At 45.3% G+C, this 17,460-nt stretch overlaps 1 protein-coding gene across 3 annotated transcripts; it reads left to right on the forward strand.

Annotated features, from left to right (window-relative positions):
• The first annotated feature begins 774 nt into the window (after window positions 1-774).
• On the forward strand, window positions 775-14,681 carry LOC309336880 (uncharacterized protein). Of its 3 annotated transcripts, none has more exons than XM_081853351.1 (3): window positions 775-2,033; window positions 11,165-11,351; window positions 13,043-14,681. In XM_081853351.1, exons 2-3 carry the CDS (start codon window positions 11,252-11,254, stop codon window positions 14,074-14,076), a joined length of 1,134 nt encoding a protein of 377 aa, XP_081709477.1. In that variant the 5' UTR covers window positions 775-2,033; window positions 11,165-11,251; the 3' UTR covers window positions 14,077-14,681. The 3 variants fall into 3 exon arrangements, with proteins under 3 accessions (XP_081709477.1, XP_081709478.1, XP_081709476.1); XM_081853352.1 differs by having other exon boundaries at window positions 11,201-11,351; XM_081853350.1 differs by lacking the exon at window positions 775-2,033 and having other exon boundaries at window positions 10,595-11,351.
• Window positions 14,682-17,460: the final 2,779 nt, after the last annotated feature.

Below are 17,460 nucleotides of genomic sequence, written 5' to 3' on the forward strand. Positions count from 1 at the left end.
GTGTCTCATTGCAGATGGCAAGACCTTATTGCGAACGTCCTTTCCCTATCATTCAGTAATTAAATCCTGCAGGGATGAAAGAAGCACCTAAGAACATCAGGAAACCCAAAGGCCTGTTGAGTCCCAACAGCAGGTTTACCACAGCTTAGTTTAATTTTTTCAAATGCCACTTTCCCGCAAGAACCTCTGTCCCAAAGCAGCTCACAATGAACATTATAGCTTTCCTTCCAGTAGCACCTTAAAGACCAACTAAGTTAGTTCTTGGTATGAGCTTTCGTGTGCATGCACACTTCTTCAGATACACAGCTCACGAAAGCTCATACCAAGAACTAACTTAGTTGGTCTTTAAGGTGCTACTGGAAGGATTTTGTTTTGTTTTGACCATGGCAGACCAACACGGCTACCTATCTGTAACTGGCATTATAGCTTTGTAGAACTGAATAATTATAAAGATGCCCGACATTTAAAAACACGCCCACCCCAATTTGCCGCACCACATATCAGTAAATTCAAATGTGGCAATATCAACAGTTCGGTGAGACATGGGATAAATCCAGGATCACAATGGAATAAGGTAAAGGTAAAGGGACCCCTGACCATTAGGTCCAGTTATGGCCAACTCTGGGGTTGCGGCGCTCATCTCGCTTTACTGGCCGAGGGAGCTGGCGTACAGCTTCCGGGTCATGTGGCCAGCATGACTATTTTTTTTTAACAAAATAATTTTTATTAAGTTTCCATTTAACAAACCAATCGTTATCATATTAGTCATTCCAAATTATATCAATACAATTTAATTACACACACACACACTGACTACCAAAATCAACACAATCACTTCTGCAAATGTCCCCACAAAACACTTCATTACAGTTTTTCCTACCTATTCAAAGGGCCTCTGCTGCACATAACAATTCCCTGATAAATGCATCTATGCACTGGCTCACTGGGAAATCTTCAGAAATTCATATAGAATAACTTGAGTGTCGGATTTACACATTCCAACGTTCTTCTCTTCAGGAAGGAAATGGCTGCCAAGGGAGGAGCTTGGGACATGAGTGAGGGCAGCCATAATCTCTAAAGTGTGAGCCCATGTACTCAGCAGCCCCTCTGCCTGAGTGATATAATCTCTGGCATCCTGATACCTGAGTGCGGGACAGGTAGCCATTCCAGAAACAATAGCAAACCCAGATCAAGACAAAAGGGTGTGATTAACATGGCTGGGAAACAGGGACATGTAAATATCTCTTTTGCATCACTTGATGAGTGTATGGTGGAGGTCAGTGGAAGGGGGGGGGGCAAGCCCTGATGCTCAGGTTTCTGTCTCCAGACCCTCCCAATTTGTGATGTAATTTGTAATGTATCCATGATGTAATTTTAGGGGTGTTGTGGGTATCTCTGTAAAACTGAACAAAGTGGGAGCCATCCTTTGCTCTGGGCTTCCTTCCTGGTGGTGGGTGGAAGTCCTGTTGCAACAGTTTTTTAAAAATAAAGATCAGGGCTCCTGGCTGCTGTTTTGCTCCTATATTCCTGGCTGGCGTCTTTGTTTGGTAATCCAGGTGAGCCCAAGGATTTTCCTATAACAAGACCCTTGAACTTCCTCCTTAAAAAGCAATCTGAGCAAAACTGGTGAAGCAGTGAGGACAATATATTCTTGCAAGAGCTGAGAGCCAAAGCAGGCACAGTCCAGCTGGGGCAAAGAATGAGCTTATATTCCCTATGCACACGTTCCCTCCCTCGTCTCCCCTTTGCTTGGGTGCTACAAGGTTTTCCTCCCCCCATTTATCAAATAACAGACAAGAGACTGAGCGTGGAAACAAACTTCTCCTTCCTCCTCCGAGTTGCCTCCACTTCCGGCTTCACCAGCAGAGATAAAATTGGGGCTTGCAAAGGGGGGAGGAGGCGGGAAGCGGGGCTGCGTTGTGCGGAGGCGGAGGAGGGGGCTTCTTCCTAATCAAGCCTCCTAATTAAGCGCCCTCACTCCCTGCCTCCCACGCGGGGGCTCCCATTCCCGCCCCCGCTGCCCGGGATGTCGGGTGAGTGCAAAGGCAATGGCGGGGAAGGAGGGAAGGGGCCTTGCGAGGGGGTCCAGGATGAGAAGCTCCGGGACGGGGAGAGGCGGCCCTGCACAAGATCCGGGCGGGGAGAAGAGAAGGGAGGGAAGGGAGCTGTTCTCTTAAAGGGGGCCTGGAGGGGAGGGGGGGGGGGAGAAGCTTCAGCCTGCAGGGATCTGGTGCAAAGGGAGTTGCAGGCGAGGAGGTGGGAAAGGGGAGAGGGGTGGGCATTGCTGGCCAGGATCGCCTTAATAATAGTATTAATTTTAATTTTAATATTTATACCCCAGCCTCAGTGTCCGGCTTCCTTCCTTCCTTCCTTCCTTACCCCGGCACGGAAAAAGGTAAAAGGCGGATCTACACGGATCCTCGTGAATTCATATGATTTTTTCATTCAAATTAAATAAAACCACCATGATACTGTAGACCAGGTCTTACTCTGTAGAAAGCATCAAAAAAATCACGCATCCACTGTTTCGGGGGGCGCACGGGTGCAAAAACATGGTTAAAAAACACGGATCCTCATGGATCCTCATGATTTTTCCACTAGATCAGTCCAAAGTCACCATCAGATGAAAGATCATGGCCATGAGCAGAGCATCCACCACAAAAATCACGGATCCACGGCTTCCTGGCGAAACCGTGGCCCAAAAACATGGTTTTGCAGCACGGATCTTCATGGATCCTCACGCTTTTTGCATCGGGCCAATCCAAACTCACCGTCAAATCACATATCATAACGAGGGGCACAGCCTACACCACAAAAAACTTGGATCCACGCCTGCCTGGCCATACCGTGGCCCAAAAACGTGGTTCTGAAGCATGGATCCTCATGATTTTTGCACTAGATCACCCCAAAGTCACCATCAGATCAAACATCACGGCCAGCAGCACAGCATACAACACAAAAATCAGGGATCCACGGCTTCCTGGCCATACCGTGGCCCAAAAACGTGGTTCCGAACCACGGATCCTCATGGATCTTCACGCTTTTTGCATTGGGCCACTACAAACTCACCGTCAAATCACACATCATTCCCAGGGGCACAATCTGCACCACAAAAATAATGGATCCACGGCTTCCTGGCCATACCGTGGCCCAAAAACGTGGTTTTCAAGCACGGATCCTTATGGATCCTCACACTTTTTGCATTGGGCCAACCGAAACTCACCGTCAAATCACACATCATTCCCAGGGGCACAGCTTACACCACAAAAAACTCAGATCCACGGCTTTCTGGCCATACTGTGGCCCAAAAAGGTGGTTTTGAAGCACGGATCCTCATGGATCATCACACTTTTTGCACTAGATCAGCCCAAAGTCACTGTCAAATCACACATCATGTCCAGGGGCACTGCCTGCACCACAAAAAACTTGGATTCATGCCTGCCTGGCCATACCGTGGCCCAAAAAGTGGTTCCGAAGCATGGATCCTCATGGATCCTCGTGAGTTTTGCACAAGACCAGCCCATAATCACCATCAGATCAAACATCATGGCCATGGGCACAGCATCCACCACAAAAATCACGGATCCATGGCTTCCTGGCCATACCGTGGCCCAAAAACATGGTTTTGAAGCATGGATCCTCATGGATCCTCATGATTTTTGCACAAGATCAGCCCAAAGTCATCATCAGATCAAACATCATGGCCAGGGGCACAGCATGCAACACAAAAATCATGGATCCACGGCTTCCTGGCCATACCGTGGTCGAAAAACGTGGTTCCAAACCACAGATCCTCATGGATCCTAACGCTTTTTGCATTGGGCCACCCCAAATTCACTGTCAAATCACACATCATGTCCATGGGCACAGCCTGCACCATAAAAAACTCAGATCCACGCCTGCCTGGCCATACCGTGGCCCAAAAACGTGGTTCCAAAGCATGGATCCTCATGATTTTTGCACAAGATCAGCCCAAAGTCACCATCAGATCAAACATCATGGCCATGGCCACAGCCTGCACCACAAAAATCACGGATCCACGCCTGCCTGGCCATACCGTGGCCCAAAAACGTGGTTCCGAAGCATGGATCCTCATGGATCCTCATGATTTTTGCACAAGATCAGCCCAAAGTCTCCATCAGATCAAACATCATGGCCATGGGCACAGTATCCACCACAAAAATCACGGATCCACGGCTTCCTGGCCATACCGTGGCCCAAAAACATGGTTTTGAAGCATGGATCCTCATGGATCCTCATGATTTTTGCACAAGATCAGCCCAAAGTCATCATCAGATCAAACATCATGGCCAGGGGCACAGTATCCACCACAAAAATCACGGATCCACGGCTTCCTGGCCATACCGTGGCCCAAAAACGTGGTTTTGAAGCATGGATCCTCATGGACAGGGAACCCCAAATTCACCCTTTATTCAAATATATTGTACATAACCACAGATCTGACCACAAACATCATGGAGCTACTGCTTCATGGCCCTGGTCAGATGCTACCCTGGATATATTGGCCAATTTTTAGGTGGGTGTGCTGGGATGGAGGAAATGGAGTCGGCTTAATCTCTATCCATTAAAGATGGGCGCCCAATGGCTGGGCCAGAATGATTTCAGTTCGGTTTGCCAGCTCCCAGCTCTTCATGGGGCGCAATAGTCACCTGTAGCTGCCATCAGGAGTCCCTTTGTGATCCTGGATGCTTCTGTCTTTATGGAGGCATTGGTCACAAATGTAGCCAAACTGGAATTTTTGAATCTATGTCAGGTTAGGCAATCAGTACTGTACCTGTCCCTTTCCAACCTACCCATGGTGATCCATGCAGTAGTCACATGCAGACTAGACTACTTTAACTTGCTGTACACCTGAGCCGGGGAGTGCAGGGTATAAATGTGATAGAGAGTGAGAGAGAGAGAGAGAGAGAGAGATGTAGGGCTACCCTTGAGACTGCTCCAGAAACTCCATATGGTCTAAAATGCAGATGCATGAGTTCTTACTTGGACTTTGTGGAGAGCCCACATTCAGTTGGTTGTTCATCAGCTGGATTGGCTCCAGGTGGAGTATCGAATCAGGTTAAATGTTTTGGTGCTAATCTTTAAAGCCCTAAACAGTGTGACTGGCCCAAGGTCTCTGAACTCTCTCAGCCCCACCTACCACATAAGGTGTCTGTTGTGGGGGTGGAAGGGAAAGGAGATTTTTAGCCACTTTGAGACTCCTTCAAGTAGAGAAAAGCAGGATATAAAAACTAACTCCATAAATAAGAATTCTATGGAAAAGGACCAACCCTGCCACGATGATGAAAACTATATGTTTGGATTTTGCTGTATTATACCAACCTATGGAATATGACAGTTCGCAGTTTCAAAATCTATTTGGCCACAGTGGATTGACAGTCTGGACACACGAAAACCTCTGGAATATCTTTTGAATCAATGCCTATGCGAAAGCAGTGGTACCAGTCCTTGCAGTTTCCTTCACAGTAAACCATAGTAAGGTCACCACTGGGCCTCCTGCACCCTTCCTTCAAGAAACATAGTGACCGGCAGCGTTCAAACAAGGAAGGTAAAATATCTGAGCAATAGGTTAGTGTATCCTTCCATCCCTCTGGGCATGATCGAGACACAGTAATGTAACTCTCGTTCAAGATTTGTCTCTTCTTGGGAGGAACAGCATCAATTTCCACTTGAAAATATTTGTCTTGTCCTTCAAAATAGGTTTTCCCACAGTACTGTATTATTTCTTTTGCAATCCAGGGTCTAATGGCAGCCATATCCTTTTGTATGAACTGTAATTGGGCAGCAGAAGCAATCAGATGGGCAATGGTACATGTGAAAGGACCGTAGTCACTGGAATTACCTTGCCTGGGTATATCAGTTGGTGCAAAAAATGACCAGCTGCAAAACTATAGGGATATTTTGAATCCATCTCATACAGACATGCTAAGAAGGATGTTATTGCATCAATCACAGAGTGATTCAATCCATGTTTGGAATCTAGATAGAGCATGGTCTTCTTTTTAAAAATTATTACTATCAGTATCCAGTGGACTTCTCTGTCATTTACTGGAATAATCAAAACATCTTTCCTTAGCACTCCAAATCTCAAACAGTTCTTCAGAACTTGCACTGGCAATCTTTGACATATCTGCATGAAGTGGCAAGTACGGTAAGTGGGAAAATGGTTCCATCGTGACCTAGCTCTTTGGCCATGATCACCCTGGAGGCAAGAAAGGCATCTATTATGCAATCATTTATCCAGTTTGATCCTTTCAGTGTGTTTATGTCATAGTCATACACACAGATGTTGCCAACTGAACCCACAAGTCCCATGGTTTGTAGACTGAGTGTGGGGAAGGTACAGTTGTGCCATGGGGGAACTGATGTACAAATCAGTGATTTGTCCAAACACTTCTCACTTTGTGTTGAGAATATGGGGCTGCTATCAAAAGAATCAATATTGGTCACTGTTAAATCCTCTTTCCCACTTTTTGGAGTGGAGGTCATCCGAGGCTGAGTGCTTTCCAGGTGTCTCATAGTCAGTTGGTGATCTTAAGGAGTCAAACCCCTCAGCAGCCTGCACTGAATCAGATGCTGGAGCTACTGTTATCTTTTCCTGCAGTCTGGGGAACTTTCTTCCCGATCTACTCTTCTGTCTTTTATTTCACTTCAACTGTGTGAGCTGCAACTGGCAACGCTTCCCTGGTTCTGGTGGCATGCCGATAGATTTTGTGGCAGCTATAATATGGTAACAAGTCCTGTACGGACTGTGCATGCATGGCAGCCTGTATGGACACCGCGCGTGCGGCAGCCTCTATGGTCGCCAGGAGAGAGGCTGCCCGTATGGCCCATACGGTCGCTGTGAGAGGGGCTGCCTGTACAGTTGCCGCAAGAGCAGCAGCCCACATGGACGCCGCACAAGCGGCAGCTAGTACAGCGACCGTACTGTCATTCTCCCCCCAGCATGGCACCCCGGGGCACCATCACCCCGCTGCCCCTTCGTATGCCCCTGCAGTCAATCAAATGTACTATGAACAATCTGAAGTCATGCTGGGCACAATTCACCACTAATCGTGTTCTTTTTCTAAAAACACGTGGTGGACTCTAGGAAAGCTGTCAGCAGGCACCATGGTGCCCATGGGCACCACGTTGGAAACCCCCTATTTCTAAGTTTGCACTGACAAAATCTGTTGGCAAGAAAACTTGCAGTTAAACCTCCATTTATAATTACCACCCCCGCAAAGCAACCAACTTTTGTCCCAAAACCATTTGTAGCTGAATTGACGCAAGACAGGTAATTGTTTTTCATGGTTACTTTGGTGGGCTCCATCTAGTTGGTTTGATAATTTACATTCACAGGTAAGATCATCACAATCTCTGCCTTGGATATTCTTGAGGTTTAGCAGCGTCAAAAATTTCCAGGTGCTGTTCTTCACTGTGAAGGGGCGCTGCGCAGAGAGGAAAAACTGTGCAGCGCCTCTCCAGCGAAGCAAAGCCTGGAGAGCAAGAGGGATCTGTGTACACCAACCCCTCTCATTCTCCAGGCTTCAGGCGCCTATCCACAAGACTTCGGAGCGCAGCGGGAACTTGCGCTGTGCTCCAAAGGTTTCAGGCGGCTATCCCGCACCGACCCCTCTCGCTCTCCAGGCTTCAGCGAAAGCAACGCGTAGCCTCTGGAGTGCGGAGGGAGCGTTCCCTCTGTGCTTCGGAGGTTTCGTGTTGCTATCGCTGAAGCCAAGGAGCCTGCATTCGCTCCATAGGACGCACACACATTTCCCCTTAATTTTTGGAGGGGAAAAAGTGTGTCCTATAGAGCGTAAAATACGGTAGTCATATATTCTCCTATCGGCTCTAATAATAATATTGCAGTGGTGACATTAACAGTGCATTTTTGGGATTTTTGTAGTGCAACTCATGATTTTTGTGGTGCAGGCTGTGACCCTGGCCATGATGTGTGATTTGACGGTGAGTTTAGGTTGGCCCACTGGAAAATGCATGAGGATCCATGCTTCGAAACCACGTTTTTGGGCCACGGTATGGCCAGGAACCCGTGGATCCGAATTTTTGGTGGTGCAGGCTTTGCCCATGGCATGAAGTGTGATTTGACAGTGCTTTAGGGGTGGCCCAGTGCAAAAAGTGTGAGGATCCGTGCTTCAAAACCACGTTTTTGGTCCACAGCGTCGCCAGGAAGCCATGGATCCGTGATTTTTGTGGTGCAGGCTGTGCCCCTGGCCATGATGTGTGATTTGACGGTGAGTTTGGGTTGGTCCAATGAGAAAAGTGTGAGGATCCATGAGGATCCGTGCTTCAAAACCACGTTTTTGGGCTGTGGTATGACCAGGAAGCTGTGGATCCTAGTTTTGTGTGGTGCAGGCTGTGCCCCTGGACATGATGTTTGATCTGATGGTGACTTTGGGCTGATCTTGTGCAAAAATAATGAGGATCCATGAGGATCCGTGCTTCGGAACCACGTTTTTGGGCCATGGCGTTGCCAGATAACCATGGATCCGAGTTTTTTGTGGTGTAGGCTGTGCCCCTCCTTATGATATGTGATTTGATGGTGAGTTTTGGTTGGCCCAATGAAAAAATTGTTAGGATCCGTGAGGATCCGACCTTCAAAACCACGTTTTTGGGCCATGGCATTGCCAGATAACCGTGGATCCTAGTCTTTTGTGGTGCAGGCTGTGCCCCTGGACATGATGTGTGATTTGACAGTGAGTTTGGGTTGGCCCAATGCAAAAAGCGTGAGGATCCGTGCTTCGAAACCACGTTTTCGGGCCATGGAGTGGCCAGGAAGCCGTGGATCCAAGTTTTTTGTGGTGTAAGCTGTGCCCCTGGGAATGATGTGTGATTTGACTGTGACTTTGGGCTGATCTAGTGCAAAAGGTGTGAGGATACATGAGGATCCGTGCTTCAGAACCACGTTTTTGGGCTGTGGTATGACCAGGAAGCCGTGGATCCTAGTTTTGTGTGGTACAGGATGTGCCCCTGGACATGATATGTGATTTGACAGTGAGTTTGGGTTGGCCCAATGCAAAAAGCGTGAGGATCCACGAGGATCCGTGCTTCAAAACCACGTTTTTGGGCCACCGTATGGCCAGGAAGCCGTGGATCCGTGATTTTTGTGGTGGATGCTGTGCCCCTGGCCATGATATGTGATTTGACAGTGAGTTTGGGTTGGCCCAATGTGAAAAGCATAAGGATCCATGAGGATCCGTGCTTCAAAACCACATTTTTGGGCAGTGGTATGACCAGGAAGCGGTGGATCTGAGTTTTGTGTGGTGTAAGCTGTGCCCCTGGAAATCATGTGTGATTTGACGGATGACTTTGGGCTGATCTAGTGCAAAAAGTGTGAGGATCCATGAGGATCCGTGATTGAAAACCACGTTTTTGGGCCATGGTATGGCCAGGAAGCCGTGGATCCATGATTTTTGTGGTGCAGGCTGTGCCCTCGGACATGATGTATGATTTGACAGTGAATTTGGTTTGGCCCAATGCAAAAATCGTGAGGATCCATGAGGATCCGTGCTTCGAAACCACGTTTTTGGGCCATGGAGTGGCCAGGAAGCCATGAATCCGAGTTTTTTGTGGTGTAAGCTGTGCCTCCGGACATTATGTGTGATTTGACGGTGAGTTTCGGTTGGCCCAATGCAAAAAGCATGAGGATCCATGAGGATCCGTGCTTCAAAACCACGTTTTTGGGCCACGGTATGGCCAGGAAGCCATGGACCCGTGATTTCTGTGGTGGATGCTGTGCCCCTGGACATGATGTGTAATTTGACAGTGAGTTTGGGCTGATCTAGTGCAAAAATCATTAGGATTCATGAGGATCCGTGTTTTTTAACCATGTTTTTGCGCCGTTGCGGCACTACGAAACAGTGGATGCGTGATTTTTTTGGTTCCTCCTACAGACTAAGATGTGGTCTACAGTAGCATGGTGTTTTTATTTTGTTTCAATATAAATATCATATGAATTCATGAGGATCCGTGCCTCGGATCCATGTTTTTGTGGGGCTGCAGCGCGGCAAAGTGTTGGATCCACCTTTTTTATAGTCCAGTTTGTAGGCGTGCCTTCTAGGTGTGATTTGACATTGCATTCGTTGGAATTATTTTTTAAAAAGTGGAGGATCCATGAGGATCCGTGTAGATCCGCCTTTTACGCAGACCCCTTAGGCACCAAGTGAAAGCATTGCTCTTCTCCCAGGCGTTTGGCTCATTAAACAATCTATAGACTTCACAACTGCATTGGGGGTGGGGGAGGGTTGTCGTTTTTATTTCCTACTCTGCTATGCATCTCTTTGTTTTTCTATTGTAAGCTGCCCTGTGATCTTTGGAGGAAGGGCAGTATAGAATTGGAAAGAATAGCAGTAAAAATAGGTTTTAAAGAAGTGCCCTCTTTAAGAAATCACGTGGTGTAAATGTGTATGTTGTCCTCTAGGTTCAAACACACACAGAACACCCACAGTATGAGCAAGCAGTGCTCCAAAGTGCTTCTCTTGTGAACTTGCCATGTAAGTTGTTTACTCCTGGCCAAAACTCCTGTTTCCCAAAAGGACCTGAAGGGGGGGGTCTCCTCACCGCTTTTAACCCCCCCACTCCCACTGGAAGGCGGAGGACGTGTTCATTCACAATCCCAGTGTTTACCATGTGTGTATCTGCAGTGAACCACGCACTGCAGTTCCTTCCCCTCTCACTGGGCTGCAGAGGAGGAAAGGGATGGGTTTGAAGGCTCTTTCTGCCTCTCTCCCCTGAGGAACAAGAGCAAAGGGTGTTTGCAGGGCAGGAGGGCAGAGGAGGAGGCAGCGAGGGCAGAGGGAGCAGTGGGCGGATCCACCGCCTCTCCCAGGGGGTCCAGATGCAAGCAAGGGGCTTCCTTCTCCATGCAAGGGCCACCCATGTATTCAGAGCAGTCCTTTGCAGATTAACTCTTAAGTTCCAAGGGATCTCCTCTCAGGCCACTAATGTGCACACCATGCCAGCCTTAGGAAGGAAGGCAGGACAGGCAGGTGAAAGGAATTGCCAAAGGTGTTTGAAAATGGGTGGAGGCTCTTGGGAAGGGGGTGCCCAGTTGGGGCTTCTCCAGGGCAGCAGAATGTCTTGGGCAGGAGAATCCCTGCAGGGGCTCTCAGACTCCCTTGGCTTCTTCTTCCCTCCCTCCCAGGAAGCTGCAACTTGCTCTGGCTTCTGCGCTCCTCAGGAAGCTGAACCTGCAAACCTAGCTGAGACTGAACCTGCAACCCTGGCCAGGATGGAAGGAGGAAGATGGACGGTTGACCTGGTCAGGCTGTCTCCCGCATCCCTCCCCACAACCTCTGAGCATTCCCTCCCAGGACCCTTGGAGAAATCTGGTGAGTTCCAGGAAAGAGGAGATGGGGACAGGGATAGATGGATGGTGGAGGGAGAAAGAGGAAAAGATGGAGAGGAGACAAATGGAAGGAAGTTCCTGACAGGAAGAAGGAACGGGTGAGGCCTTCTCCGAAGCAGCTCTTTTGTTTCTTGAATCCTTTTCCTAAAGTAGTGGGGGCAGATTTTCTTCCTCCAGGCTTTGAAATCTTAGGTGTTATTTCCATGGCAGGAATAATTGATGATAATGATGTTGCACACCAATCCTGAACAATGGGTGAAGGGGAATGGAAATGTTTCCCATAATTATTTATAATTAATGTATTTAAGTGGTTTCTATTACCTTTATTTTTTATAGACAGAGTCAGAATGATACATTCCACCAGCACCAAAACACAATAAATGCATGCACCTCCCCAGTTTGGTGGGGTTAAGGGACAAAGGACCCATTATCATGATACACAATTCCTGTGGCTGGAGGCTCTACACTTAGGATTGGGCATATAAAGTCCAAGAGTGTCTGGTATTATAAGCAAATTGTGTAAACTTGCCAATCTTACAGACTGGGTTTCCCCTCTTCTCGCAGATTCTCTCGAGCCTACGATTTTTTGGACAGGCTGTTTCCAGGGTCTCTGTGTCAGACCTCAAATTGGAGATAACAGTCTGTCCCCCCCCCCCGTCGGCACCCCCCCTCCCTGCTCTTTGTTCTTTGCTCCTGCTGCAGCTTGGCTGCTCCTCCCCTGCTTCACATTCCAACTGAATCCCATCTCTTGCGTTCTCAGGCTCTGTCAGCGGAGCCACGAGAGGCTTGAGATTCATGGAGCTGACACCCTGTAATTTTGTCCGTCCCTAAGCTTCCATGGAGATACTGTGGTACAACCTTGGTGCAAATTTCAAAATAAGTACACAAAGCCAACAAAGAGACTCAGAGGTTTATAGTGGCACCAGCTTTCCTGGTCAAGAGTCCACTTTGTCAGACTGCAGCCCACAGAAGCTTAGGAAATAATACATTTATCAGCCTTTAAGGGCTGCAAAAGATGAATAAACAGAAGCATAGTTCATTTATGGAATCTATCGTACAGGAGACAGTGATGGCCAGCAACTTGGATAGCTTGAAAAAAAGGATAAGACTGACGTCTCTGCTCTGCCCTCGCGGTCTAGGCAATAATGCTTCTTAATACTAGTTTCTGGAAAGCACAGGAAGGCAGAGAAGGCTCTTGTGCTCCAGTCCTGCTTGCCGGTTTCCCACAGGCATCTGGTTGGCCTCTGTGAGAAGAGGATGCTGGACTAGGTGGGCCTTTGCCTGATCCAGCAGGCTCTTCTTAAGTTACAACATAGTGCCATATTTTTACAGTTACATGTAGCACTTAAGTTTTATTTATTTCACAAGGGAAATACTGTTACTTTAGCCTGAGATCATTCACTTGAGAAAGAGAAATAGAGATGTGTCTAATAAACCAGTTCCAGCATAGATCTGTATTATAAAATGAAGATGCCTTAGTAAGTGTGAATGGAGTGATCATGTATTGCTCTTGCCATTATCTTGCCATTATTAGCTTCCGTAAAATTTGGAACCTCGAGAGGATAGTGGAGAATGAAGGTGTTACAATGAGAGAAGGTGCAGACTGGAATTGACAGGTGTTCAGTTCCCTTTTTGTCTTTCTTGAAAGTCTAACAGGATTCTCTTTCCTCCCAGACTCCCAAACAGGTGAGGAAGATGAAAGTCAGAATTCTATGGAGCCACCTGTGAATTTATGCGAAAGGACAAAGAAATTGAGGATACAACAACAAACTCACAAAGGAGAGAGACTATTTGAATGTACGGAATGTGGAAAGAGCTTCAGTCGAAGTGGAAAACTTAGAATACACCAACGAACTCACACAGGGGAGAAACCATTTAAATGTATTGAATGTGGAAAGAGCTTCAGTCAAAATGATGCACTAAGAATACACCAACGAACTCACACGGGGAAGAAACCTTTTAAATGTATTGAATGTGGAAAGAGTTTCAGCAAAAGTGGAACACTTAGAATACATCAACGAACTCATACGGGGGAGAAACCATTTAAATGTATTGAATGTGGAAAGAGCTTCAGTCGAAATGATGCACTAAGAATACACCAACGAACTCACACAGGAGAAAAACCATTTAAATGTATTGAATGTGGAAAGAGCTTCATTCAAAATGGACACCTTAGAATACATCAAGGAACTCACACAGGAGAAAAACCATTTAAATGTATTGAATGTGGAAAGAGCTTCATTCAAAATGGACACCTTAGAATACATCAAGGAACTCACACAGGAGAAAAACCATTTAAATGTATTGAATGTGGAAATAGTTTCAGTCGTAGTGAAACACTTAGAATACATCAACGAACTCACACGGGAGAGAAACCATTTAAATGTATGCAGTGTGGAAAGAGCTTCTTTCATAACGGAGCACTTAAAGTACATGAACAAATTCACACGGGGGAGAAACCATTTAAATGTATTGAATGTGGAAAGAGCTTCAGTAGAAGTGAAAATCTTAGAAGACATCAACGAACTCACACAGGGGAGAAACCATTTAAATGTATTGAATGTGGAAAGAGCTTCAGTCGTAGTGGAACACTTAGAATACATCAACGAACTCACATGGGAGAGAAACCATTTAAATGTATGCGGTGTGGAAAGAGCTTCAGTCAAAGTGGACACCTTAGAAGACATCAGCTAACTCACACACAATGAAAACTACGAGTTTATTGAATGTGGAAAGGACTTCAGAGGGAGTGGAGACCTTAATATTCATTAGCAAATTCACACTAGGGAAATGATATAAATGTATGGAGTTTTCCACTCAGGGTTCACTACTTACACCAAGAAACTCATAAAGGGGGAAATCAGATGTAAATGCATGGAATGATGTTTTAGTGTTTGTACTTAAATTTGTATACACATATGTATGTATAAAAGTAATGAAGGTCATATATACTAAATGTACAAAATAAGTGGCAACTTTTTCCTAGATAAACAGGGAGGGAGTGTGAATCTGGAATGCTCAAGGTGTGTGTTGAATCTGTTTAGTTTTCAGGTCCGCCTTTCACTGCCAAAATGATGGGCTGCCCTTGTCTTGTAGATCAGTATTCCAGGCGCTCATTACTTGAACTTTGCATAACCCATTGAAAACCTTTTTTACTGATAGCATTTTCCAGCTGAATGAAAGGTCCCTGTGTTAAATGTTCATTTGGTATTGCTTTTGAAACTCATCTCCTTTTTTCTGTGCTCTTGTGTACCTGTTTAGAGCTGTTTTTATTAAATATTTTCTGCATTGGCTTTTGACCTGTGGAAGGTGACCAGTGAGGGTGTTTTTTGTGTTCCTTAGTTCACAGAAATGTTTTAAATGAATGTGGAAGAATTAGGGCTAGGGGAGGTTAGTGAAAGGGACTGAGGAGTGGGAGACTGATTTGTTGTGAATGTGGGAGGTGGAGAGGGAGAGAAGAGAGAGCTCCGTTATTTGGTCAGGGCTGTGGCTAAAGGCCTTGGTCGAGCTTTTCTGGGAATTGTAGTTGGCTGAGGAGGCTCAGAAACCTCTGAGAGGTTCCTCCCAGAACTACAGTTCCCAGAGTTCCTAGGAAGTGAAGATGGTTGTGAAGTCTCTGGACAGAGGTCAGCAACCTAAGGGCCACGGGCTGGTTCCGGCCCGAATGGGTTCTGGATCCGGCCCACGGAAGGTCCAGAAATCGCCTCATGGTTCTGATTCATATAGTTTGGGCTGCACCATTTCTCTCTCGTTTCCTCTTCCTGACGGCGGCGCCTCCTCCCTCCCTTCTGGCTTCTCCCCCGCCCTGCGGAGGAAGGGGGCCAGCCTTTGATTGGTGCCAGCAGCATTGTTTCCCTCTGATTGGTTGCAGAGTTCTCAGAAAAGGCAAAAGGAGAAGGAAGAGAAAATACTAGATAAGATGAAAGAAGCAGAGAAAAAATTGAGATCTAATCCAAAGTCACAACAAATTTTGAGAGAAATAAAATACTATCAGATGCAATATATGGAACTGATGAATCAGGAAATAGAATGGAAAATAAGACAGATGAAACAAAAGACCTTTGAATCAGCAGATAAATGCGGGAAACTGCTAGCATGGCAATTGAAAAAAAGACAAAAACTGAACACCGTGACATCCCTTGTTGTTGTTTTTTTTTTTTTTTAAAGTAATTTTTATTGATTTTACAACATAAACAAAAAACAAATAAACATAACACGACTTCCCCATACCTCCCCTTCACTGCATCCATATTTTAAAATTTTTAGCAATTCTTCATCCCATTTTTATATTTAATTCTCTTTAAAAAAAAATTCTATTTTATAAATTTCAATTTATAGCTGTAATTCTTTGTATCCAATCCCTTGACATCTTAACATTCCGAAATTTTACAACAATTTTTAAGATAGATTTTAAATTTTTTCCAGTCCTCCTCCACTGTCTCTTTCCTCTGGTCACGGATTCTGCCGGTCATCTCTGCCAGTCCCATAAATTCAGTCACCTTGGTCTGCCATTCTTCCAGAGTAGGTAATTCTTTAGTCTTCCAATACTTCGCCAAAAGGATTCTTGCTGCTGTTGTTGCATACATAAAAAAGGTCCTATCTTTCTTTGGTACCAATTGGCCGACCATGCCCAGGAGAAAAGCCTCCGGTTTCTTTACAAATGTCCACTTAAGGATTTTCTTAATTTCATTATAGATCATTTCCCAGTAGGCCTTAATCTTTGGGCAGGTCCACCAAAGGTGATAAAAAGTTCCTTCACATTCATTACACTTCCAACAATTGTTATTGGGCAAATGATATATCTTTGCAAGCTTGACTGGGGTCATGTACCACCTATAGATCATTTTCATTATGTTCTCTTTCAGGGCACTGCATGCCGTAAATTTAATACCTGTGGTCCATAACTGCTCCCAGTCAGCTAACATAATATCATGACCAATATCCTGTGCCCACTTAATCATGGCTGATTTAACCGTTTCATCCTGTGTATTCCATTTTAGCAGCAGATTATACATTCTAGACAAATTCTTAGTATTGGGTTCTAGCAATTCTGTTTCTAACTTTGACCTCTCCTTCTGAAATCCTAATTTTCTGTCCTGCTTAAAAGTTTCATTGATCTGGAAATAATGTAACCAATCTCGGACTTTAGGTTTCAATTTCTCAAAACTCTGTAGTTTCAACTTTTCACCATCATATTCTATAATTTCACAATATTTTGGCCAATCTGTATCCATGTTCAGTCTTTTTACCGCCTTGGCTTCCATTGGTGACAACCACCTGGGGGTTTTACTTTCAAGCAAATCTTTATATCGATTCCATACATTATACAATGCTTTCCTAACAATATGGTTTTTAAAATTTCTATGTACCTTTACCTTATCATACCATAAATATGCATGCCAACCAAAACTATTATCATAACCTTCCAGGTCCAGAATGTCTGTATTCTCAAGAAGTAGCCATGGTTTCAGCCAGCAAAAAGCTGCTGCTTCATAATAAAGTTTTAAGTCCGGCAGGGCAAAGCCCCCTCTATCCTTTGCATCAGTCAAAATCTTAAATTTTATTCTGGGTTTTTTGCCCTGCCAGACAAATTTAGATATGTCTTTCTGCCACTTCTTGAAACAGTCCATCTTATCTAGAATTTGCAATGTCTGGAACAGAAACAACAATCTCGGCAATACATTCATCTTGATAACAGCAATTCGGCCTAACAAGGAAATTCTCAATCTTGACCATATATCGAAATCTTTCTTCACTTCGGCCCAGCATTTCTCATAATTGTCTTTAAATAGGTTCACATTCTTAGATGTTAAATTCACCCCCAGATATTTTACCTTTTTAGTAATTTCCAAACCAGTTTCTCTTTGAAAACTATCTTTTTCCCCCACCGTAAGATTTTTTTCCAACACCTTTGTCTTATGTTTATTTAATTTAAATCCTGCTACCTGACCAAATATTTCAATAAGTTCCAGAACTCTTTTTGTACTGGTTTCTGGCTGTTGTAATGTCAAGACTAGATCATCTGCAAATGCTCTTAGCTTATAATGTTTAGTTCCGACCTGTATACCTTTAACCAGCTGGTCTCTTCTAAT

Source organism: Podarcis erhardii (assembly GCF_964252035.2).
Source record: "Podarcis erhardii genome assembly, chromosome: 2".
Lineage (NCBI taxonomy): Eukaryota > Metazoa > Chordata > Lepidosauria > Squamata > Lacertidae > Podarcis > Podarcis erhardii.

Excerpts from the sequence above, each read along its gene's own strand:
- LOC309336880 (XM_081853350.1), top strand. The coding sequence starts at position 10,859 with ATGCAAGCAAGGGGCTTCCTTCTCCATGCAAGGGCCACCCATGTATTC. Across the intron at positions 11,352-13,042 it reads AGGACCCTTGGAGAAATCTG|ACTCCCAAACAGGTGAGGAA; the intron begins GTGAGTTCCAGG and ends CTTTCCTCCCAG.